This window comes from Spinacia oleracea, chromosome 5 (assembly GCF_020520425.1).
Source record: "Spinacia oleracea cultivar Varoflay chromosome 5, BTI_SOV_V1, whole genome shotgun sequence".
Lineage (NCBI taxonomy): Eukaryota > Viridiplantae > Streptophyta > Magnoliopsida > Caryophyllales > Amaranthaceae > Spinacia > Spinacia oleracea.
The window spans coordinates 92,950,086-92,975,453 of NC_079491.1; the positions used below are offsets into that span (position 1 = coordinate 92,950,086).

At 36.3% G+C, this 25,368-nt stretch overlaps 2 protein-coding genes across 6 annotated transcripts; one reads left to right on the top strand and one right to left on the bottom strand.

The window, feature by feature from the left end:
- Positions 1-2,864: 2,864 nt before the first annotated feature.
- Positions 2,865-17,983, top strand: LOC110789984 (uncharacterized protein YNL011C). 5 transcript variants are annotated; one of them, XR_008920813.1, is made up of 14 exons: positions 2,865-3,170; positions 5,712-5,828; positions 6,304-6,436; positions 6,818-6,914; positions 8,975-9,018; positions 9,980-10,136; positions 11,518-11,589; positions 12,516-12,599; positions 12,992-13,093; positions 13,792-13,839; positions 14,017-14,142; positions 16,174-16,266; positions 17,344-17,420; positions 17,708-17,983. XR_008920813.1 is itself a non-coding variant. In XM_056828220.1 (13 exons), exons 1-13 carry the CDS (start codon positions 2,966-2,968, stop codon positions 17,350-17,352), a joined length of 1,287 nt encoding a protein of 428 aa, XP_056684198.1. In that variant the 5' UTR covers positions 2,865-2,965; the 3' UTR covers positions 17,353-17,983. The 5 variants fall into 5 exon arrangements, 3 of the variants coding, with proteins under 3 accessions (XP_056684198.1, XP_021850407.2, XP_021850405.2); XR_002533685.2 differs by having other exon boundaries at positions 2,867-3,170; positions 17,268-17,420; XM_056828220.1 differs by having other exon boundaries at positions 17,344-17,983.
- Positions 17,984-19,874: 1,891 nt separating this feature from the next.
- On the bottom strand, positions 19,875-24,572 carry LOC110789983 (50S ribosomal protein L34, chloroplastic-like). Its single transcript, NM_001426409.1, has 2 exons — positions 24,256-24,572; positions 19,875-20,231 (listed from the first exon to the last, which is right to left on the bottom strand). Exons 1-2 carry the CDS (start codon positions 24,449-24,451, stop codon positions 19,969-19,971), a joined length of 459 nt encoding a protein of 152 aa, NP_001413338.1. The 5' UTR covers positions 24,452-24,572; the 3' UTR covers positions 19,875-19,968.
- Between the last annotated feature and the right edge of the window lie 796 nt (positions 24,573-25,368).

Sequence of the window (25,368 nt, forward strand, 5' to 3'; positions counted from 1 at the left end):
GAAGCGATAAAGATGACTAAGCAAATGTTATCTTTTGGATCATTTATTTTGGCACAAAGGGCGGTCTAAAAGTAGGTTTAGATCCTTATTCCCTTTGTTAAGTTAAACATTTGTACAAGTAATATTGTTAGGATACCATGACTCATAATTTTTTTTGGTACATAACATAATATGTGAAACATAACATTTTTGTGTAAAAAGTGTTATTAACATATTTTCGTTAATCATCTAAATGAAAAATTATTATCTAAGGTAACACAAGATTATAAAAGAGGGAAAATCCGAATTATTTATTTTATTGCTAATCCTTTGCAAAGAACAAAGCGTCATTTAATCAACCAGTAAATAATGAGCTAAGTTCATGTTTCCCAAAGTTATTAAAAAACATGGAAAGGGAGAAACAGCCTGACGGTTCACTTCTGAAGTGACCCTTGATTATTAATTGCCCACTCCCTCCTCTCTATATAAAAAGGGGGGGGGGGGATTAGAAAGGAATTCATTCATCCTCAAGCGTAAAATCAAATTCAAATCCTTCCTTACATCATTGAATTCTTTCTCTTCCTCCACCAAACAGAAATGGTGGATCTGAATGTAGAGTTAAACGAGGAGTTCGACTTTGATGCCGGATTCGATTCCGCCGAAGAATATCCCTATATATGTGAGAATCACTATCTCCAGAAGGATATCCGTCATGAATTCAAGAAATAGGAGACGAACTGGTCACCAGACGCTTCGAAGAAGCATACAAGGGGATGTTCAGCGCCAAGCATAAGGTGGAGACACTCCCAGTCTCACCCGAAAAAGAGAGCGCCACTTAGGTGGGTGCAAACCTGACATGGGAAATTTTGTCATATTTGGACCCATCTACACAAGAAAATGCGGCTCTGGTCTACAAAGCTTACGGGAAAAATACAATCCCCAAATATCTCCAACCCAACCCCCATCACGAATTCGCTATAAGGATGTTCTTCACGCGATTCCCGTATTATGAGGTCACTCTATTCAGGGAGTTTGACGAGAGTTTCACACTGCTGCAATACAAGTGTGCTTGTCAACTCTGGGATGAGGACTTAGCAAGGGGACACCCATACTCTTATCATTTCACAGCCTGCAACGACGACGAGTTTGAAGACTTTGACCCAGAGTCGGAGAGAGCCATTTTCACTATCGACTTTTCGCGCATACGCGTGCCCATTTTCTTAGATTTATGGGAAACGTTGCGTACTAGTATCTTTTGTGAAAATTAGTTTCACTTATGCCGTAGATTTTCAGTATCAGCACTAAGTCCATGTATTTTGAATCGATGGTAATGAAAAATCCTTTCTTGTTTTTTTTGCGTTATTTCTTACACTTCAAACATCCATGAATTTGTGAGAAGGTAAGTAAACGTGCGTTTAATAGGACTTTAAGCAAATCCCAAAAACCACCCCACTAAATGAAAAAGTACGCCATGCTCCTTATCAAATCAGGGGGTAATGTTGATTCCATGTTTGGATGATGGCGTAATTCCATCGAAATTCCTTCGAGTAATTCTAAATTACCCCATTAGTGATTCCTTATCAAATCCCACTAATTAATGAAAAAGTACACCATGCTCCTTATCAAACATGGAATTATTCAAAGGAATGGAATGAACCAAATCATGTTTATTTCTGACCCTCTTGATGATAAAAATTCCACAAAGATCAAAGGAAGTACTAAGTTCCCAGGCATATGTATCAACAACCATATGTCCAAGAAAATCCCAAAAAACTATCAATTAGCCCGATTATCAGCCTTTCGAAAACACTTCAGGGATATTCGAGTGGTCGTGTCAACAGATGATTAAGAGGTTGTGTCAAGCGTTGCAACGCTAGGGCAACACCTGGACATTTTAAACACTCATGTATTCACAAAGATGAATAATCGAGACAAGGAAACGACCATCAGGGTAGGTCAAATGCCCTAGAATAACAAAGGGTCAATGGTCAAGTCAAACCCAATTAAGGTACAAATCCAAGAGAAAGAGACATAGCAGCCCAACAAAAGATAGACCCAAGAAAAACGCGAAGCCCAGAGGAATCAGAGTTTTAGCGCCAAGGGAATTATGAGATGCGAAATAAGTCAAGGCTGACGTGGCCACGATTTCCTGGTTTCTCTCTTTCCCATCCAAGGAGTTATGGAGGCAAACCCCACTCTCATGCAAACCGCTCTTCAACCGTCTCACACTAGGAGTATATATAACTTCAGAAACGACATTCAAAAGACATCATCAACACAAACAAAGCATTTCTTACTTTCATATCTTTTCGTAGCTTTAACCCTAGCACTTAGTGTAGCCTAGGCTTAGTTGCCTAACATTAGCGTATCAGTAGTTCGTAGCGTTTCCCTCATGTATTGAAGCATTCCCGACAGTTTATGTTGTGTATTTTCTAAGCATTCAACTATATCTCTTCATGAATTAATGTTTGTCCAGCTTTTCAGTACATATCAATCAATGCTATTTGTCTAACTATGTTTGTTGTTTTACTTAAGCATTCCATGTCGCATTAACTTTATCATAAAAAGTTCTTGTATTTGGTGATTTCCTACAAAATACTCGTTCACGAGCGAGACCTATACGTAATAAGGGCAAACGTCGTTTAAGGGAAGTACCCCTAGACACCTTTATTCGCCCTACTAAATAAGGTGTTATTGCTTGTTCGCGTATAGCGTTAACAATCACCGATTGTTTTTTTAGTCGTGTTGAGTATATCAACACTAACGTGACTCATTCAATTAAATGTGTCGTCTCATGTAACTCGTTTAATTAAACATGTCGCAACCTTGAAACTAACCCATCTATAATCAGTAATCAGTTAATCACCCTCCAAGAACAAGTCTCCCAAAGGTAGTAACCACAAAATAAGATCGAGCATATAGGACACGGGCGTTATCTAAGCTCCCAATAATTTTGGGGTTCTGCAAAGAAACCGATCTCATAAAAATGGCGGACACTTTGTTAGGACCCTCCCCTTCACTCTCTCTTCTACTTAAGCCTTTAGCTTTCATACCTTCCTACCATTCCAAATCCACCATTTCTAAATTTAAATGCACTAATTCTTCGTCTCCTTCTTTAATGGCTTCCTCCTCAATCCCTCCTCCTCTACAATCTTCCACCACCCCTCCACCCTCTCTCCTCGTTTTCTCTGGTCAGTTATCTTTCTTCTTTGTAATTTATTGATTATGCACCCTGTTCGGGATTAATAGTCACGTTCATTGCTTAATTTGAACTAGTAATGTGACAATTAAATCGGAAGGAAGGATGGACAACCGCAGTATTTTTGTGATGTTATCTGGCCTTAATACGTCGTACAATTTATGTTATTTGTAATTTGATGTAGGATTGAAAATTGAAATGATATCTGTGGGATTTGTATGATTATACATTTATACTCATTGTTGTGTTTATCATGAGGTTTATGTTCTTCACATTGATGTATGATAAAATGATTTAAGTGTTTGTGGGATGGGTAGAATGAGGAATCTTGGAAGGAACTAGGAGACACACTGATGTAGTATGAATTTGTAAATGCACTAAATTTTGAGATAATCTAGCTTTCCTAGATGTTTAGGGTATATTTGTATCCTCGAGGATCAGATTGTAACATTCCCAAACCTGTAATTGAAAGATTATGTGCAATTGGGGCTGCATTGATTGAGAAAGGGATACCCCCTTCTTTCCGTATTATCCGTCCACTTAACTAACTTGTCTGATTCCATATTAGTGTCAGTGTGCCATTATTCGTCTGTTTAGAATGCCAATAATATGTTTTACTTATTAGGTTTGAATATCTGCAGTGACTGGCAATTTTGGAGTAGTTGCCTAACATAAAAGACATTTGTTTAGGGATCTAGTGCTTGTGAAATTCTCTAGCCAAGAATAATCTTCAAAGAACTGTTGCTAACTTCTAGACCTAAATCAAGTTCACCCAAATCCTTAAAACTCTTGGTTTAGGACAACTTGTGAGAAACAAAGTGTAGTTCTCATTTCTTGATTGTTGAAATCTAAAGCATTTGCATCACCTACCTAATATGTCAAACCACTACCTTTAAGCTCGTTTTGAGCTAATTCAGGCACTTGATTAATCTGCTTACTTTGCTAGCCAGATTGAAAGAAAATCCTTAAGGTTGCTATGCTGAAAGGCATTGTTTACGTCATGTTGATGCAACTTCCAACTCTTACAAGAACCCATAGCAAAAAAAAAAATCATTTTTTTTAATCTTATAGGCAGTGTATAAAAAAGCTCAAGGCCCACCCAGGCGATAAGGGTCTTGTTGCGCCTAGGCGCTCCTTGGATGCACTTCGGTGTGTGCTCTGTATAAAGTTTAAAAAACCTGAGTGAATTGCACCTCTGACGCACCTTATATGCTTCTGAGGTGCACCTCTTTGAATGTGTCTCGCCTAGAACCAAAAAAGCGCTATCGCCTAGCGCCTCAACGCCTAGGCACGCTTTGTCATTCAGTATAGGTGTAAAAGAAAATCTTGTAATGATCTGTTGCCAGTCTGCCTTAGCCTTTAAGCGGCTAGTCTCACTTTTTATCCTTACAACCTTTATCCGCTTAAACTTCATCTTATACCGTACCCCATCCTGTGGGGTTTCTATTCTCGTACGGTCGTACCTATTGGCAAAAGGGACTAACTATTGTTAAATCAGTTGAAGCAGGATTTAGTGAGGAAGTAAATTTTGTGAAATTTTATCTGCAGTGGTGAATGGATACACAAGGTGCAAGACAAATATATGTGTATCAAATATAAACACTTTTAATTGGAATGATTTTGATCAACAAATGCACTTAGGTTTGGCCTTATTTGATTGTGAGTGTTTCGACTGTTTTGTACTATATTTATGAGAAGGCGAACCCATAGGCATGTGAGACTTTTTGGTAATCGTTGTCATTGTATTGCTGTTAGGGGTAATTTTATCAGATAACTACACCCAGTTTAGATCGTGCTAACGTAAAGATTTTTATGAATATTTGCCAAAAAAATAAATAAAGATGTTCATGAAGTACTTGGCTTGTTAGCACTTAGCATTAGTATTATTTTTTCTCGTCAACAACTTGCAAATTGTTGGACATGGGCCCCATGGCTAATGTCTTTAGTTATAAAGTTTGGCGTTGCACAAAACTATGAGCTTTTCTGCTGAATTGAAAAATCTTGCTCCTTCTGCATTACTGCTAGAGTTATTGCAGTATTTTCGGTTTCTAATGCAGTTGGCTATGCACCTTGTTGAAAGTCACAAAGTAAAGTGTTTCTATATCCAAACTTCTGCAACCAATATAATTCATCTTATGCCTGTCCATTTTTGACAAAGTTGAAGGGAGTCTGAGTTGATAGCTTTCCAAATTTGGATTGTGACATTCTATAATCAAATGTCCTCTTAAGCTATCTTTACGCGGTGTCTGGTTGTCTTACAAATCAACAATCTTTGGAATTGTTTTCTTTCTAATTATTTCGTAAATGGTGAAGAACTTTGCAATTGTTGGGTAAGCTTGAATACATTCTTAAAAGACATATTCTATCTGATTGAAGCCCTACTAAATGCATTGGGCCAATTGGGTTAATGCTATCATATGTTAGCATAGTCCATGTCAGATGTGCATAAGTTTATCCCTGAGAAATTTTCTTCTTTTTGAATGTGTTCATTATCCCTTTTTTTCCCTTCTTATTGTCTTTTCTAATTCTGTAGGCGGCACTGCCTTTAATGGGGTCGTGGAGGAGCTGAAAAAGCTGACAACTCGTGTTGCGCATGTTCTTCCTGTTTCTGATGACGGAGGAAGTACAGCTGAGATCGTTCGTGTACTTGGTACGGTTTTCAGTTTACAGATGTGCTTGTTTTATTCTTCTTCTAGTCAAGTGAGATTTTGACCTGCAAAGTGAGCACCAGTCCATTTGATTTGACTAGAATCAAAGGATTCAGATGGTTTCCTTTTGTTTGTGAAATAGTAAACTCGTACTAGTTAATTCACAAGATCAGGTAAAATGTCGAATGTGGAATTTCTTCCAGTACTAGTAAGAGAAATAAAGGACTGAGTGGTTTTGATTGTCAGGAATTGGGGCCAGACAGATTGGCAACCCCCTACATATCCATACGTTTGGTTTTTTTTCCGTTATGTGATCATCAATATATACATGTAATGCAATTAGCGAAATAAGTTAATGCTTGGAGTTGTTGCTTGTATAACGATGAAGCATGTCCATATTATGCACCTTAGTTCTACTTCACTTTAAAGCATTATTTCTCTAATAACAAGTTAAGATAAGGTGTCTGAAATGTGAAGGTGGTCCGGCCGTTGGAGACATAAGATCGAGATGTCTGAGGCTCTCTGACGGAAGTACCGCAGAGGCTCTTGCTGTTAGACAATTATTAGGTCACCGATTACCTCTTCATGCTAAAGAAGCGAAATCAGAATGGTATGATGGATATTCAATAGAATCATCAGCTCTGCTGTGTTGTTTCTCTTGCAATTATTTTCTTCTTATCATTGATTACTGCTTTATAGACATCCTCTAGTTGAAAATCTTAATGTCTCTGCCATTAGTGTACCTCTGATTTACACCAATATCGTTGATTCATATTGTTATAGCTGATGAACTGAATATCTATAACTTCTTTAAAGAGATCCTTAATATGTCTGCTGAAACCAGAATTTATAGGTGCTTTCTAGTATTCTAATTTGAAGCTGGGTGACTGTGTCAGGTTTTCTTGTTTTATTCTGAACACCATTTTCAATTATTTTCTGGGTGCTTCTACAACGGGAGCGATAAGTATACACTAACCTGCGTATTTGACAGGTATGACATCGTGGAAGGAGAGCATTCACTCTGGGAGGAAGTATCGGTACCATATCGGGAAACAATTCGAGCCTTCTTAGTTTACTTTCAGCAACAGGTATAACTAAATGCTTATCACCACAATGGGTACAATCTCATTGAGAATTCTAATTCATAACTAAGCATGGCACCTCCATTCCCTGCTAGGTTGCCCATGGAATTTAGGAGATGAGCATCCTATTTAGGCTATTTTGTTTCATTTAGAAAATCTAAAAGTGAAAGAGCTGTCCCTCCTTCAACTCATTAATTCCCATGATCCACTTCACTATCCATGTTCCCAAAAGGATGCAAATAGTAATAGGGAATAGATTTCATATTGAGTGGAGGCGAAATTTTTTTAAGAACTAGAGTTTCATAATATACAGAGGATTGTACTGGATACAATATACAGAATATCAACTTGTGATAACCTTGTTTTTATTTTTGCTGCAAGAGCACTATGCTTTTTCGGGAAACTCATTTTTCGGATTGAGAAAATTTTGTTATTGTTATTGAAAATCATTTTTGTAGGAGTACAATCTCGTTCAATTGTTTTTGAGTGAAGAGATAATAACTTTTTAGGGAAGTTACTAAAGTGATCTATGGAAAAACTAAACAACATATTCTCTTCCATAAGGGAAAATGAAAAAAATTGCCATTTACAAAATGTAAGTACTCTTATTTAACAATTACCGAAATATTAAGAAAATTTATTTACAATTACCATTTATTCCTCTAGAAGTAATGTAGTTTTAGAGACTGCAAAAACTAGACAGAAATGTATAGGAAAAAGTAGGACAATGCAAAGACATAGAATGCAAAGACAAGGCAATGGAATACACTGAAGACGAAAGAAGCCTTCTCTTTGCTTCTATGTAATATTTGAAATGATGAAGACATGGATTTTTTAGTCACTAAATGCTAACACAATAGAAATCACTGATGTTCATTATGATAAGAATAACGCTATGTACTAGCATATTAGACCAGAAATTAATGAAAGAAGAAGGTAATTGATTGATAATAGTAGAAAATACATAGTATTAATGGATAGATTTGTCATCATTTCTAGTGGCCTGACTCACTCTGAAGAACTAAATAAACCAAAAGACATTTCAATTTACAGTGATATTCTCTCCCTACTCTCCTCTATCTGTGGCATTTCTGAACTCCCCCCCCCCCCCCCCCCCCCCCCCCCTCCTCCCCCTAACTCTTTTCCAACCTCTTTGAGCTAATCAACTGATAATGAAATACCTACACTAGGCCTGTTCATTTACATAACTGGCCTCCCAAACTTCCACCTTGTCATCAAGGTAGAGTAATCAGCACTAATTTCCAGCTTGGCAGCGATGGTCAGTGTCATCCTCATGATGTATATTTTGAAGAGTCTTATTTTCGCTTCTAGTTTCTTAGATTTGGAGTAGCCACTAGGAGATTTGGGATTGTAGTGGTGTGTTGATACATGGCAACTTTGACTACACCAGTTCTACAATGTTCTATCAGTTTTCCTTATTGTCTCTTTCTCATAATATTGTATAAAAATAATGATGATGTTAGTAGTAAAAACACTACATGTAAAAAATTAAACAACCAATGAACCAAGCTAACTTGGCCTAGTGTAGAGGAGCACCTTCCAACCTAAACTCCTAAAGGTTGGGGTTCAATCCCCACTAGGGGCACTTTGGTGCAAGGGTCCCATTACCCCCCTCACTCCTAGGTTCAATCCCACTAGGGGCACTTTGGTATGGGGTCCCCTTAACCCCTCCCTCCCAACGTGTCTAGCCCGCTAACCAGGGCTGGTCTAATGGCCCGGCAGTTCAAAATAAATAAATGAATTAACAAAGTAGTACGTTGTGGTTTCCCTAACATGATATCTAGTGTGTGTTATCTTATTTTTCTGAAGATTTACCAGTTGAAGATTTGAAGTTATGTATTGCTTATTCCACATCATATCTTCTTTTTCTTAACATATGAATCTTGTATTCCATTGTTGTAGACCATGATTTGTTTGATTTCCTTGTCGTGTTAGCACCTGTTCTAATTTGTCAAAGTTTTCTGATGACACATGTTCATTTAGTTCATCATTTATATTTAATGACTAAAGCTTTAAAATCTTGAAATTTGTATCTTTGCTTGCAGATTCTCATGAGATCTGAAGCAAAATTTTGTTTCAGCAACGGCAGGTACAAGTTTCTCTTTATATAGTGACTTAGACTTAGATATTTAAGCTTTCTTCTGCTGAGGGCCTGGGGCATAATGGAGTAGATATATATATATATTGTTGCTTGCAGTGTAACAGAGGAATTTCCTCTCCTCTGGTTAAAACAGTATCATAATCTGATATTAAGTGTTCCTTGTAGGTCAAAGCAGAAGAACAAAACATCACAGAAATGACAGATTACCTTATAGTGAATATTTGTATTCAATGAATCTTTCTAATTCTTGTGCAAGTTTCTGTGAAATCTGTCATGAACTCTCATTTCTGCCTCAGTTATGATGCCCCACCCCTTACCCGCAACAGTTTAAGTTTGGAAACCAACATTTATGACATGTAGTTGAAGCAACTCAACTTGTAATGTGCTGAGTTTTTCTCAATCACCTAAGCTACTTGTCTATTTATTGTTGTAATTTTAATATCTGTTGATTTCTTCAACCCCTGCTTCTGTTTCCATGTCTTGGCGAGTGTGTCTGATCACAGATGTTGTGCAATTTCAATTTAATTGTCCGCTATTCCCCATAGAGTTATACGGAGGCAACTTATTCCTTTGTTTGCCGTGTCTCCTGTTTTAATGAAATAATCTTCTCTTGTTGGTTATAATAACTTTTCTTTTCTGTTGTTGCAATATAAATAGTTTTTGTTGATGAATGCCATAATTATATGATATTCTCGTCCTTAAATAGGATCTCACGTTTTTTTTAGGTATCATATGATTAATACTGCAAAAAACTCTCAGCAAGAAATTCTATTTTGAAAATTTAAAACTTATTCCCTTTTGTAGATTAAATTTTTTTTTTTATCGTCGAACGTAAAAATGCATAGAGTTGTATACATCTACTATTATTTCCTAACATGGTAACAATTGGTCTACATAGATCCATATGGTCTATTATACATTTATACTGACCTGAATTCTTTTGCTGCAGCATTGGAAATTTTTTCTTCGCTGGAGCCCGTATATTCTTCCAGTCTCTAGAGTCTGCAATATTTTTGTTTTCACGTGTTTCAGAGATTCCCAAAGAAAGTCTTATTCTCCCGGTCATATCCACCAATGACAGATTGACGCTGGGCTGTGAGTTATGGGTATAATTATCTAAATGCGAGTTATTTACCTAGTTTGTGGTACATGATTTCCTCATTTTGTTTTTTGGTAAAGAGAAGTTGTGCACTTTGTGATGCCTACCGGTTGGTAATTTCCTTTAAAAAAGAAGGGTTCAGTTAGCAGATTTGCAATTCTTAGTTCTCTTATCCCAACCTACCTGTTAATTAAGTGATATCTTTCATTACTCTATTGCTGAATTTTAGTTTTCATTTTAAAAAAGCACTTTCTGGTAAACAGCGGTTGGATATTGGGATCATTATGTTGTTTGGCACAAATCCTTGGTATCATGATCTCTTCCTTGTTTTTCTGTGTGGGTAAAGGGATGGGGGGGGGGGGGGAGGTATGTGGTCTGTGGGCTGGTCAGGTCTGGTTACGATTCTCAATAGTATTTTATTTCTAGTACATGAACTGGTCACTTTTAGAAATAGCTACTCCTAAAAATCCACGATCATGGTTTTTCTTTGGGTTGCTTCAATGAGTACTGACTTGTCAAACTCTTCAATGTCATCCTTTTGTTTTCGCTGTTATTTCTTTGTTTCATTGTTTTCTAAGCCATGCTCAGGCAATGTTCTGTTCGAACTTTGAAGTCTGTCTGTGTTTCTGTAGTCTTTTGGGAGTACTTGGGGGAAAAGATTGTATTCCGTGTAAGCCCCTTCGTTAAATAATTACAACTTCTCTATGTGTGATAGTCTCATATGATCTATTATGAATTTATGATCCCCTTTTGTGTGTTTGACCTTTCTTTTTCGCTGGGGATGGGGGCAAGGATATGTTTTTAATTGGATTTTGCAGAGTTCAATGACACTTTACATGATTGGATGTTGAAGTGGTGAGAAGAAGTAAAAAAAAAAGTGACTTTGGCTTGAACATTTTCAATTTATGGCTTAGGAATTAAGATGAAATGTACAGATTTATTTAAGATAACTAAGGCAAGGCATTAGGGGTGCAGAGTGTTAATAGACATAAAAAAGGATCAATTTGAAACAAATTCAAAATAGTGGACAATCGTTTGGAATTGTGGAATATTTTCACCATTACAAAGGAGCCTCTTTTCCTTTGATAGGCTTTTAGTCTGGTCTACTTAAATTATTATCTGATCTGTACCAGTATAGTGGATATGGATTCTTTTGTTTTTTTTGTGAAATTGTGAGTTTGCCTAACTTTCTATCATAGAGTTTTATGTTTGTAGTGAATATTTTGATTCTAGAATGGTCTTATATATAGCGGTGCTTAGAATGTCTGCTATGATTCATGATGCCTTATGTTGTAATATGTGTACGTATTAGACCAGTAGGTGTTGGTGCTTCTTAACATAAATTTTGTTCTATGGGTCTCACTTTTGCTCGTGTTTATTATTACAAGGATGGAAGAACTATTCGTGGTCAGAATGAAATATCTCATCCCACCAATGGACTCTTAGAGCCTGTAAATAAGGTAAACAGTTTTATTTCGTGGAAATTGCTTCTTCATTTGAAGTAAATGTGTGCGTTATAGCCACTATTGATTGTCAAGGGCTTGATGCTTTGTGAGAAATAACATACTTTACTACTTGGCCCCTCTTTGGGAAGGAAAAAAAGAACTTTTTTTTTAAGCTACCAACCTTTAATTTGGATTTTCTTGTCTTTACTTTAATTGCCTTCCTTTATAATTGTCGCAAATTTGTAGACATTTGTTCTTCCGTATCGGCGTATTCTTAACAAGATGGACTATGCTCACAGATCTTTTGACTCATATGTACTAGTGTCTATCTTAGATGCCGAGGAATTCTTGTCAAATACTAGTTGTTGGAAATTTGTAGGAGTTTTTTTTTTTTTTTTTACATAAAAATGCTTAGCAACCAGGGCTATGATCACAACTCTTTTGAGTCAATGCTCTTATGTCTTAGCTTACCGGATGAGTGATTCTTGTCAAATACTAATTTCATTGTACTGAATATATATTCTGAATATTTTTTTGTTTCTCAGCAGTTTTCTTTTCTTTTATCCTTTCTTTAGCATGCTTTTCTAGTTAGTATAATTTCCTCTTAGATATCCCTTGGTTTATTGACCTGAATTCGTAAATGGAATATCTTTAAAGATAACAGAAGACATAAAACCTCAAATAGATTTGGTTTGGTTAATATGTGATCTTGGTTTGATATATATGGACAAGTGTTCTTGGTGCCTGATAGTGCTGGATTTGATATAGAATTTTGAAAGCTTTAAACAGAAAAAGCTGATTAAACTTCCTACTAATTTATTGACATGATTGCATCTGATATTGAATAGTACCAAAATGCTTTTTGGGACAAACCAACAAATTATTTTTAAACAGAATGCTGCCTAAATTTTATTTTGTCAACTATTGCTATTTGTGAATAGAAACATTGCTCTGGTCAAGCACTTACTTCAAGAATAAAGCGGGTATTCTACATGTCAAGTGAGGGGCAGAATTTGTTGCATGAGGTAACACTCCTTTTATTCTCCTGCTTAAGAAGGTGATATTATGTTGTTTCATGGCAATTAGCTTATAAATAATCCATGCGATGAACTTTGTGCATTTTTCTGAAAATCTCCCCCCACCCCCCTTCCCCAAAAGGCCAAAACTACGACACACGGAAAAATATTTTGTTATTTTCCCATGTGGTCAACATTCAACTTTCCCGGCTTTGCATCTGTTTTAACTATTAGATTCAAGTACTTTTCTGTTGACTTTTATTTTTCAGCTAGTTGCAGAAACGGAAATGAGTTTTCATCTTTTCAGAATTTTCTGATTGAAAGTGGCTCTTTCATATCTTTTGAGCCATGGAAGTGCAAGGATTTTACACTTGAAGTGATATTTACTTGATATAGGGCAGGTCTTCCCTCCACCAAATCCAGCTGTCCTCGACCAGTTGCACAGTGTCAATTGCATCGTTTATTCCATGGGATCCCTTTTTACATCCATATGCCCTTCATTGGTAATTATCTACATTCAAGCATCAGCTTGTATATGATATTTGATATCCTCATTAATGTATACTTATGACTCTATTCGTCTGCTGGTAAGTTTGTGGTAGTAATGTGTATGTGTAAGCTGGAACTTGGAGCAGCTACTGCATATTGCTTCACAATTTCATATGCGTTATTCCCTAATGGATCAAGAATTTTGTTCTAGTTTTTGAAGATATATTTCCTGTTGGTCCCCCTATCAGCCTATCTCAGCTTATGTGATGCTAAAATTTGGTCTTTAACCAAAATAATGCCCGATTTTCTGAATGCTACTGTTTAGTTTCTTACATGACTTAATCTCCAAGCTTCCACTGAACATGACTCGTATCGACGTATTGGCTCTTTTTTTTTACTTTTATCGGGTTCCAATTGTAGGAAATTCTTACTGCATATGCCGTCTTTCAAAATAAAAATTGGATTGCGTGGTGGGGACGATTAGCTATATATGGTGTGCTTTGGTGGTAACTGTTAATGTTGGAGATAAACATGTAGTCTTTTGCTTGATAAAAGGGCACTAAAGTTAAATACGTACACTAATTTGCTGTTACCATGGAAGTGCCATTGAGTGCAGAAATCCAGACACTATGTTCTTCTTGTATATGCTGAGGAAGTTTTTTTTAACAGCTTTTTTGGTCATTTCTCTTACATCAGGTCTTATTTTATGTAGGTGTTAAATGGGGTTGGGGAGATCATATCTTCAAGGTCTTGTCAGAAGGTATGTTTTATTTCAAAATTGATACCTCGTAAGAATCAACGCTTGTAGTTTTGTGATTTTTCGCCGTACTTTTTGTAGATATTGGATTGTTTGCTGTCACATGTAGTTGATTGTTGATTCAAGCTGTACATTTCAGTTTACGAATGAATACATTTGAGTTTTGTTGTTTTGATGCAGATACTTTTGTTGAATGGGACATATGACCGAGAAACAACTGGATTCTCAACTTCATGCTTCGTGACTGCAATTACGGATGCTCTTAATAGGACGTATGGAAATTCCAAAAAATGTCTCATTAATCCAGTAAGTTTGCAACATTATTGCTTATTCTTTTTCTTTTGCTAAGTCATATGCTGGATGAAAGTCAATGGATCAACATGAGCTTTACATACTGTTTATTAAGTGGTTTTAGCAAGCTCTTTCAATTGGTTTCATCTAACTTGTACTTGCTCCGTTCCAAAATATTGTAACACGGGGGAAATGCACTTTTAAGAAATTGGTTAAAATGTAGGAGATGACCACATAAGCCCTGTGAATTACCCACAAAACCCAAGTGGGTAAGAATCTTATGAGTTTCCCATAAGGGTATATCAGGTATTTGCAGTGTGAAAGGAAACATTAGATTTCCTAAAAGCAAAACGTTGCAACATTTGTGGAACTTGCTTGAAAGGTAAACATTGCAATATTTGTGAAATGGAGAAAGTATGTTTCAACCTTTTTGTTATGCATATGTCAGCTTTTATGCCTTTTGAGTTTCAATTTATTTCCTCTCTTCAAAGTCAGGACGCAGGATCCGAAACTTTTCTGTAATACTTAGCATGGAATGCATCTCCCGCGCTAGGCTATCTGAAAAGAGTCACTGGTGAAAAGAAATAAGTGATTTTGCTGATGAAATACTCTTGTTTGTGCATAGATTGATAAGTGATAACACAAGTACACAACTCATTGGAAATTTTATGTGCTGGAGTGGTTCTGATGTTACTCAATGAAATCAGCGACCTTCATTTTCGCATGATTCTTCCATAATTGAACAGAAGCAAGTTTGATAGTCGTATGGTATCATGAGATAAGTAGCAGCTCACAGAATAATAGGAGATGCCACTGAAGCTTAATAGTTTCCAAGCACTGATCATAACATTTGATTGTATACAACATCAAATAATTCAACATCCAGTCCAGTGTTGGATAAATCAATGAACTTGAAGAATAGTCATAATATGGTAAAAAAGGATCTCTGAAAATATTTTTTCAAACATATGATGAGCACATGCGTGTATTGAACCTTCTCTTATGAGATTGGCGAGTCTTAAATGTTCAGCAAGCGTGTGAATTGACTGTTTGAGAAATCAAAAAATTGTTATGCACACCCATGTTGCACCTTACCTTGACATCCACATCTTTCCTCAACTTAATGAAGCATGTGTGTATCCTTTTCATTCATATGAATCTTTTGTTGATAAAGATTGTCTCTTTCAGTGAGTTGCATATTTTAAAGACTATTTCCTCAAAGTTTGTGACTTTGTGGCATCATTTCCGTGATATATTTTTTGTTGATAAAGATTGTCTCTTTCAGTGAGTTGCATATTTCAAAGTTTGTGACTTTGTGGCATCCTTTCCGTGATATATTTGGGTTGGTTGGAAAACGTAATAAAAATATGAAGAAGAATATATTATTCAAAATTTCACAACTTTTAAATAAAAGGTTCAGTCCTGCTTCATTGATTTTCTTTTATTCTTTACGTTTATTTGCAATTATTAAGTTTTAATAACCAAGAGAACTTGTATAAAAACTACCAAGCAAACAATACAGCCCATCACTAGAACTACTAAAAGCTTAGTAGACATGCTTGCTAAGAGACCAAAGATCAACAATGCAACAGCAAAGTCAGCACCAGCCCTTCATTGAATTTGTGTTCGGGTTTCTAGAAGTATGTGCTTGCCAGAAGCAATAGTTTTTGTTTTTTCCGCTTGATGCATAAAAGAATACACTTTCGATGTTTTGTGTTCAAATGCAACTACTTGATCGATTAAAACCTGCAATTTTTAATGTAATAGGTTTCCTCCGTTCTTTTGAGATGCAAAAATTTGGTTTTTACACTATTCACACACTACTTTCTCTATTTTTGGTGATTTATACCTTTGGAAAAATATGGTAATGCATGACCCTATTATACCTTTTAGTGTAACTAGATGTATTAATGGTTAAAGTTATGCAGTGCAAGCTTGAAAATGAAAGTGTTGTACCTAGAAAAATTGGGGGGAATGTGATCTTAAACCCAGCGAAGTATTTTCTACTGATTATTTCAAAATTGGTGTGCTGCTTCTTTTGTGCAGCCAAGTGCGTATGTTAATACAATTTTGGTGCCGCGAAATGGTGAAATTCCAGTGGATTTACCTGCCTTGAAAGACCAGCGAATATTTAATGTGGTAAGTAACCATACACTTTTGGAGCATCTTATGTTGAGCAGTCTGAGCACCGTAGAAGATTATAACAAATTACAGTATGCTCACCTACATTATATTGATTTCGAACTGCAACTTTTCCTTCCACACCCCCCCCCCCCCACTCTGCTGTATCTTGTACCCGCTTAGAGAAGTTTCTTGTTCTATTAGTATATATTATCTACCAGATTTCCAAGAATTGAAGACTTTATTGATCAAGCATCTTATTTTCAAAGTTGTATTACCTTCTTTCTAGCTGCAATATCTTTGATATTTGCCTCTCCTTTATGGAAGCTGGGAACAATATCTAAACCAAACACCGCCTCCATCAAGAAATAATAGTTACATATTTTTATTCTTTTGTGATGACCGTAAAAAGTTGCCACCTTTGAAACACAGTTTAGGTTTAAAACTGTACTATAGAAGAGGCCCCTTTTAAATTGAGTGGTGGAGAGTGTGAGACTGGTCTAACTATTAACTACTAATCATATCATATCCTTAATTGCGAGTAAAGGATTATGTGATCATTATTGAGGATAAAAAAAGTGAAGTTTGTAGCCAACTCTAAGTCTCTGGGTACTCAAGCAATAAAGTTCAAGTTGATTCCGAGCATATGTAGATATTCTACAAGTCCATATTACATTTTCATTGTATGATTTCGTATTACCACTTTTCTGTAGCAACTGGCATTGATATAGCAGAGTGAATCTTCGATATATGTGATTCTGTGTGTGCATTTTTTGGCTGCAGCCTTTATTGGTTGGAAACTTCATCATGAGAAAATGTTACTATGTGCAAAGTATAGTTAAATCTTTGGGGTGGATGGGGCCTTTTTCAGCTCAACATATCCTGTTTTGCAAAGTTGAGAATTGGAGTTAAATGTAACTTAAACAAGCCAATTACTCATACTACGTATTTGTTATTACTGGAAATGTGGTTAAGTACTTAAGTTAGGATCTCCTGTTTATTGTTTTTATTTTTGGCAGGTCACTGTTGATTCATTAGAGGATCCAAAAGTTGGTATAACCTTTGACCCCAACTCATTAATACAAACATTGGCAGATATACTGAGGCCCTAGCTCAAATGTAATGGGATTGGGAAGTAACGTTCAACTTCGTTGGTTGGAGGGCTGACTGAGGCAAGCATCATTCATCATGATTGTTTTCAAGTTCATGACAATTAGTTTGCCTTTTCTTTGTGTTCCTGAACACTGCTGATATATATTTTATAATACATAAATCACTGGTTGAAAATATTATTTGAGCTGCAAGTTGCTTTTCTTTGGGCATTCAAAGACGAGGACAACCATTCATTGCTCTTGGCCTAGCTACATCCAATGTTGTACTGCTTTTGGTATGCATTTGAGTTAGAATTTTGGACAAGATTCAGTTTGTTTCATTCCATCTCTGCTTTTAAACTGTACAGAGAAGAGCTGATCTTGGATTGTCTGAGCAACTGGCATACTGGAACGCGCTTTGTGAATTTGCATTGCCATGTAGGCTTTCCCATGGGAATTGCAGATTTATAGAAATACCATTTAGGTATACATTTTTGTTGTAATTAGGCAGTAGTTCATTCTTGTGAGTATGCTACAGTCCTCACCCTAACTTTTAATTCTTGATTCAAGTTAACGGTCTTGCTCGATATTTGCTCAAATGATCAATTCAATAGTGGAGTTGTAGACAAGTTATCTATCAGTGATATCTTTAGTCCTCTTTTGTTACTCTGCAACAAAATGCATGAGGTTGTCAATACTTGAAAGAAAATAAAACTTTTGTTCAAATGTCTTCATTAGATGTCCTACCCAAGATTTCATTTTGCAATTACAAATTTATGAAGGAAAAAACTTCGATTATGTGAAGGCAATGGATGCAGTCATTTCACCTGTGTATACTAAATTTATGGGCCTCAGAGTAGTTTTTATTCTGTTTTTGGTAACTTTATCATGTTTTGATTAACCGTATATATTATGAAGTAATATTTTATGAGTAATTTTATTGATGGGTTATTTGGTTATCTTAATAAATCATGATTGACTTTGAAGAGGTAATTTTATTTTGTCACTAAAGCTTGACCTTTGTGAATTTGTGGTTTCTGTGGGTTAAGATTTCCTCCTTGTCCAACTAACCGTAATTTTTGTTAAAACAATCAAATTTATGTTTAGATAGTTTTGGACTTTGGTACGCAATGAGATGTTTTGGTGAAAAGAGCATATAACCACATAAATTAGAAATAAACTTCTAATAAATGTATTATATACTGGATGCGCACAAAACCTTTTGGAAAAGGTTATCATCGGACTACGGTATTCATCATGTGAGAACGTAGAATTATGTATAATCAAGAAATGATGCGTGGTTGTAGTCATACGTCTCCCTCTCTCTCTCTCTCTCTCTTTTCTCTCTCTTTTTAGGGTTTACAAAAATTAGGGTTTTTTAGGGCGGAAATAGCCAATTTTCTTTGGAAATTTGGTTATTTCCGCCCCATCTCTTTCAATTCTGTTGTGTTTTTGCGTTAGATTTCAATAAAACTACATAGTTTAAGTGTAGTAAGTACCCCTATGGTGGGTTTGTTTGTTTCGGTTTAGTAAGTACCCCTATGGTGAGTTTGTTTCTAGTTAAGTTTTGTGTGCTTAGTTTAATTCAGGTTGTTTCTTTGGTAAAGATTTATGCGGGATCGAAGAGGATGTCAATCTTTCGACTACAATCAGACGAATCAGACGGAAATCATATTTGTCACGGCTACACCAGATCTATAGAACCCCTCGTCAATGAAGGCTGTAAATCTCAGCGATATAAAAGAGGGTATACAGAATGTTTGATACACTACGATCGTAGCTATGGTGAAATGAAGTTTTTATTTGATTCGATTGTTATGTATTTGTTAGATTTAAATCTTTATGTAGATGTCGTATGACTTTTTATCAATTAATTAATTTGTTTATCAAAAAAAAAAAAAATTGATGCGTGGTAAAAACCAAGTATATAGCTTTGTGGTGGGAAGAGTCGAAAGATAAACGGAAGAACTGTATGTTTTTTAATATAAAGTTAAGAATGAGTGAAGCAGGCCAGGGGTGTTAATGAGCCGAGCTTGTTCGTGAACTACTTGATGCTCGACTCGACAAAGCTCAGTCAAAGCTCGACTTGAGCAGGTTCGGCTCGAGCTCGGTTTCGGCTCGAGAACTTAACGAGCCAAGGTTGAGCTATCAATAGCTCGGCTCAAAAGCTCGAGTTCTTTTTAATATATGTATTTTATATAAATTAAGTTTTTGCATAAATTAATTTTAATAGATATTTATTTTTAGCATACAAAACATGAAAAAATTGATTAACATGTTTCTTAATTAAACATTTAATTATCAATCTCGAGCGAGCCTATCGAGTTTTGAGCCAAACCGAGTTCGGTATTCATAATTCGAGCTCGAGCTCGAGCCCAATTTCCCAGGCTCAACGAGCTCCGAGCCCGTGCAAACAAATTTCGAACTCGAGCCGAGCCTAGAAAGGCTCGGTCTCAGCTCGGCTCATTAACACCCTCCTAAGCAGGTCGCAGGAGGTCAGGAACTGTCAAACTAAGAGAGGAAAAGTTTACAGGAAATAATTTGACATTAAAATCAAGTTTACAGGAAATACTTTGACATCAACATAAAGTTTACAGTCAAAAAAAATATACATCCCAGACACTCATACTTAAGGACTGGCTCGTTTCCCGCTGCTTGGATTTGTCTTAGTGCAGAGAATTTTGCGTCCCTTTGCACGTCTACGCTTTAACAGAGCTCTTCCACTAGTTGTGCTCATTCGCAGACGAAAACCATGTGTCCGAGCCAATGACTTCCTAGATCTGCTTCTCTTGGTTAGACAAAGAGCTGCCTTTCCAGCCCTCACCACAAACCGGCGGCATCTATCAGTACTGACTCCAGTGTTTGATGTTAAGTCCAATCCCAAGGATAATCCTGCAATCAACAAAGGGTCATCCGCATTTAATCATCCCGTTTCATATGCAGGCAAACCATAGATAAGCATGAACTCAACATTGACATTTAAGCAACATTTGAGCAGAGAGTTTTAAAAGCAGAATAGCCCTAGCTTTTGAAAGATGCTTTAACTCCCCTAAAGACCCACATAAGCCTTCTTAAGCATCACAATACTTGATACTCACACCTATTAGCAACTTAGAATTGCCTTTCTTTTGGGTAAAGACGGGTATGGTTCCAAATCTGTGTGATACACTGATACCTATACATTCATGTCGAATGAGCAGTAAGCGAGAAATATTGAGATTGATCTGATCGTATTGGAAAAAAGAATGTGTTATAAACTTTTCAAATTGAATTTAGTGTGGTAAAGCAGAAGATTCGTCTGGTATAGCTGAGCTTTCCGGTGTGCTTCCGGAACTGCGGCAGTAGCCACAAGAGACTTGCTCTGTCAAAAAACCAAATCAATTTTATTTGACACGAGCCTCTGAAAAGAAAATCCTTAAAATAGATGTACTCTAAGCAATCACATAATCAAATTTAACTTTATTTTTCTACTTTTTGTGATGAAACAAGGGCTTGCTGATGCCTCATGAAGTCATGTGGCACACTGGCACCAATTTCAGATCCAATACCTAAAAAGAGAAATAACAAACCACTTGAACACGGCGCGAATGGATAAGAGCTAGTAAGTATTGAGGGACCTTGATCCCCAAATATATAGAATCCAAGTAGTATATCAAATACCCTCAAAGATCAACTCCAAGACAATCAACTAAACAATACAACCAACAATGGACACCAATAACAACTAATCAGGAACAAATAAAGTTGCAATCAACACACCATAGTTATACGTGAAAAAACCTTCCGATGTGAAGAGTTAAAACCACGGGACTTATGAGAAATCCACCATTTCTTCTCTTATTATGATGAAGTGATAGGAAAAAGAAAACCAACTCGGTTACAAAGGTTTCACAACCCACCAACAAGTTCATACGTAAGAAACCACAATTGACTAATTGAGTAGCTAAAGATGAAGAATATCATCAAAACTTGAATGTTACTGCAATACCTGACGGGCTAGATCTTCAAACGAAAATCCCAACATCAGAAGGAAGGCCAGTGAGTTCCTAACAAGCTGTCAAATTTACAGCATAAATGGACCAAGATTGCTCCTCTGTACTCTCTGAAAACAGCAAGGTGACTACTTTAAAACTCCCCACCTCTCCTTTCTTTCTATTGTGTGTTATGTTCTAATCTCGGTGCCTAAATTTGGTGCTGCCCTATTCTCACCTTAGGATATCACCTCTCACACTCCACAGCTTCTTTTGGAAGTCAACACATTTGCTCCAAAATGGACTAAACATGTCTCAACATTTTGGGTACTTTAACACATGACATAGACTTGTGCAAAACGTGGGTTAGATCCACAACAAGAGTAACCATCCAATCCAGATATCCCACCAATCTTACTACAAAGCTCAACCTAGCTTCGACCTTCGTCGACATATTTGCACCATTTTTGTCAATGTGGAATTTTTTTCTCATTCTCTACTCCTTGATCACATTTCACAACCAATATTACCTAATATCATCATGCTTACATTCTTGCTGAAATCCAAATCATTCTAACTATCAAAAAATACTACATAAGTACATATTCGCTTAAATTCAAATCAAATACAACTCATCTGGTAGCCGATAATAAATGGAGGGAATGAGAATGAATCTAATTACAATTTGGCACAGAAAGTAATATTATAATGTCAATGGTAATGCAATCACATCCCAAACTTGTGTTTTTCTTCTTAAATTTTCATCCCAACCCAATACCACCACAAATAGTAATGGTAGGTAATAAAGATTTATGAAGAAAATGTGATACTTCTGATGAATTAGCATAACCATGGGATTTGGTATATGACTTTTTTTCTCACAAATTTACAATACAAGTTTGTTTCCATTACCACCATTTATTGTCGCCTACCAAATGAGTCATTAAACCATAACATCTCTGTACTTGCTTCCATGGCGACAATATACTGTTCCTCGGTTTTGGGTCATGTTATACATCTAGACATTTTGTTGCTTACAATCAACCGCCCATGTTGCATCAGTAACCTTTATGTATAAGTTTTCCCACCCCCATAACCAGTGTATAAAAAAGCTCAAAGCCAATCAAGGCAATAAGGGGTCTTAATGCACGCTGTGCTTAAAGTTCAAAAAATCTAACTGAAGTGCGCCTCTTGCGTGCCCCATATGTGCCTCGGGTGCGCTTCTTGCTTCTTTGAATGTGCATCGCCTAGAACTAAAAAAGCGCTTATCCCCTAGCACCTCATCACCTAGGCGCACTTTTTCATATACTGTCCATAACAGAAACTCAATTTGGAGGTACCTCACTATTATAAGATCCACTTCACTGCTTCCCACTTAGCTTTATCCGGATTGAACAAGTACTTGAAGATCAACTCTTGTTGTGGGTCGAGCACACTTGTTGCATAGGCAATTGTTTTATCTTGTGTTAGTGAACCCAAAATACCGAGGAATGTTTTCAGTCCACTTTGGACTATATATATTGGCTTCCGAAAGAAGCTTTTTGGAGTGTGTGAGCTGATACAAGTGAAAATAGGGAAGCAGGAAGTTTGAAAGTAGAACACACAAAAGAAGGAGAGGAAAATTTATTATAGGAAGAGTAATCATGGTGCCATTGGCTTCATTCTGACCGTTAAGATTGTCATTTGGAACTTTGGTTTCCCGGGAATTGCAACTGGACAAAACATCTGTGTTTTGGTAATATTTTTCATCTTCACCTCTTCAATTGTTGGTCTCTTATGGATGAACTTGTTAAAGGGTTGTAAAACCTTTGTAGAACGGAGTTAAGTTTCTTTTGCCCAAAGTTATCATAATAAGAGAAGAAGAAACGTTGGACTCCTCACAAGTTCCGTGGTTTTTACTATTCACATCGAATGTGTTTTCCAAGTATTATTACCTTATGTTTATTGCAATTTTATTTCTTCCGCATTAATTATTATCGTTGTCCATTATTGGTTGTTTGATTGTAGTGAGCTGGGGTGACCTCAATCAAATATGCTATGATAGCAATTATCAACCACGCAAAACAACCAATACAGTAATATGAAGTAACCCATAATAAATTGAGATTATCTTACACCTCTTTCATTCAATTTTTATATGCAAACAACTAAACAAGCCAATGTGAATAAGATAGTTCTAAACAAATGAATTGTCATTCTCACAAGTTGGAATTTTCAACCCATATTACCCATACCTAAGTCTCACAAAGATATTATGACACTTAAAAACACTTAAAGTGCATCCAAGAAGAAAGCCATGCTCATTCCATCTTTCAATCTTCACCCATAACCACCAGTTGTTTCTCCCAAACTTAACCAGCAATTCACACCCTTGCGGTAATGACATGGGAAATATTGCTAGTAACCGAGTTAAGTTAATACAAGTAAAATGCAAAGAAAGTCTAAAACCTCCATCTTTTAAGCCACAGAACAATGAATCACAAGGCAACAAAAAGTGCAATTAGCAACATTCTTCCTATCCTCTACCATCAACTGCATTGGCTAATTAATTCAGGGTTTTACCAAAAAAAACTCCCACAATGCATTACTGCTAAACCACCTTAAACACATAGAAACAAATTTCTTCAATTCAGATGGAAAATTTCAGCCAAAACAAATTAACTGAAGGTATAGCAGAAGTACCTAGTTTTCACAAGTCAACTACATAATGATGTAGAAGGGATTCCATTTCGAATACTACCCCAAAAGACTTTACCAACTAGGCTAATTGACATCCATCAGCAAGTCAATAATACATTATAAATATGACACAATTCTTAACCCAGACATTACCCAGACAAAACACCAATTTCTTCAATACTCAATTAACAAATTCTTCAGTAATTGAAGTAAAATAGGTAGGATAACAAAAGCGCAAAAATTAAGAAAAGGGAAAGTTGAGGAACCTGAGAAGTTGGAGGAGAGAGAAGATGAAGGAGCCAAGAAAGAGCAATGGAGTGACCCGGAACGAGCTGAACCGCCGTTAAAGGACACCCTTTTGTTGGTTGTTCTTGAACCAGTGATAAAAGTGAGGGAAGCTGAAGGAGTACGGTTGGTTATGGCTGCTCCAACCCCAGTTGAGAGCAATGAAAGCGTCGCCATTGTTGTTATCTCCTTGTTCTTGTTGTGAGAAATGAGAAATTCTCTCTCTTACTTATCTTTGTGAGAAAAAGAGAAGAGGGAAAGGGAACCTTATCGAGTTTATTGTAGCTGGACCTTAATTGAATTGCACAAATTCTTATTTACAATGGGTGTACAATAAATATTGTACACCAGAGTAAAAGTTAACTCAAAATATTTAAAAGTTAAGCTTATATATGTAAAAGTTATCTATTTTTTAGTGATAAATATTTTCATTGTAGTAAAATTTATTTCTTCAAAATCACTAATAATGTATAACATTAATCATTTAACCCTTTAAAATGTTTATCTATAAACTTTTTTTACTAATATAAAAGTTAATCAAAATTAGGTTAAAGTTACAAAAAAAAAAGGTAAAAGTTATCTTGGTGTACAATAAATTTATTGTACACCTTGTGCACGCAAGACCTTTTGATTGAATTGTTGTTTGGGTGTGTGAAGCTCTGTGGTTTTAGTTTAGGGAAATTAAAGTTTGAAGGGGGTTTACTAGGTGATGCAAGTGTTCCATGTTTGACTGGATTCGAACCCGACCTACAAAATACTTCATGTTGTCCCTATGTTTTGGTTGATGACACACACATATTGCAAACTTCCTGATTATGGTTGCCAATGACTTTGGACAGGTAAATGCCCAAGTTTCTATTAGGATAGGAACTTGAATCGAATGGTGAAGTTCCTGGTATACACTTGGGACAGTCACTAGAGTTCCAGAGCTGGAAGTTGTACCTGTTCCAGTTTGAAGTCACAAGAGGAGCAACACAGTTGCATATCAAGAGTTCCTAATACTCACAAGAACTATTGCAGACTCATGGCCACGAGTTCCTATTTAAACATTAGAGGAACTCATTAATGTTCCTGTGCTGGAACAAGTGAAGCTT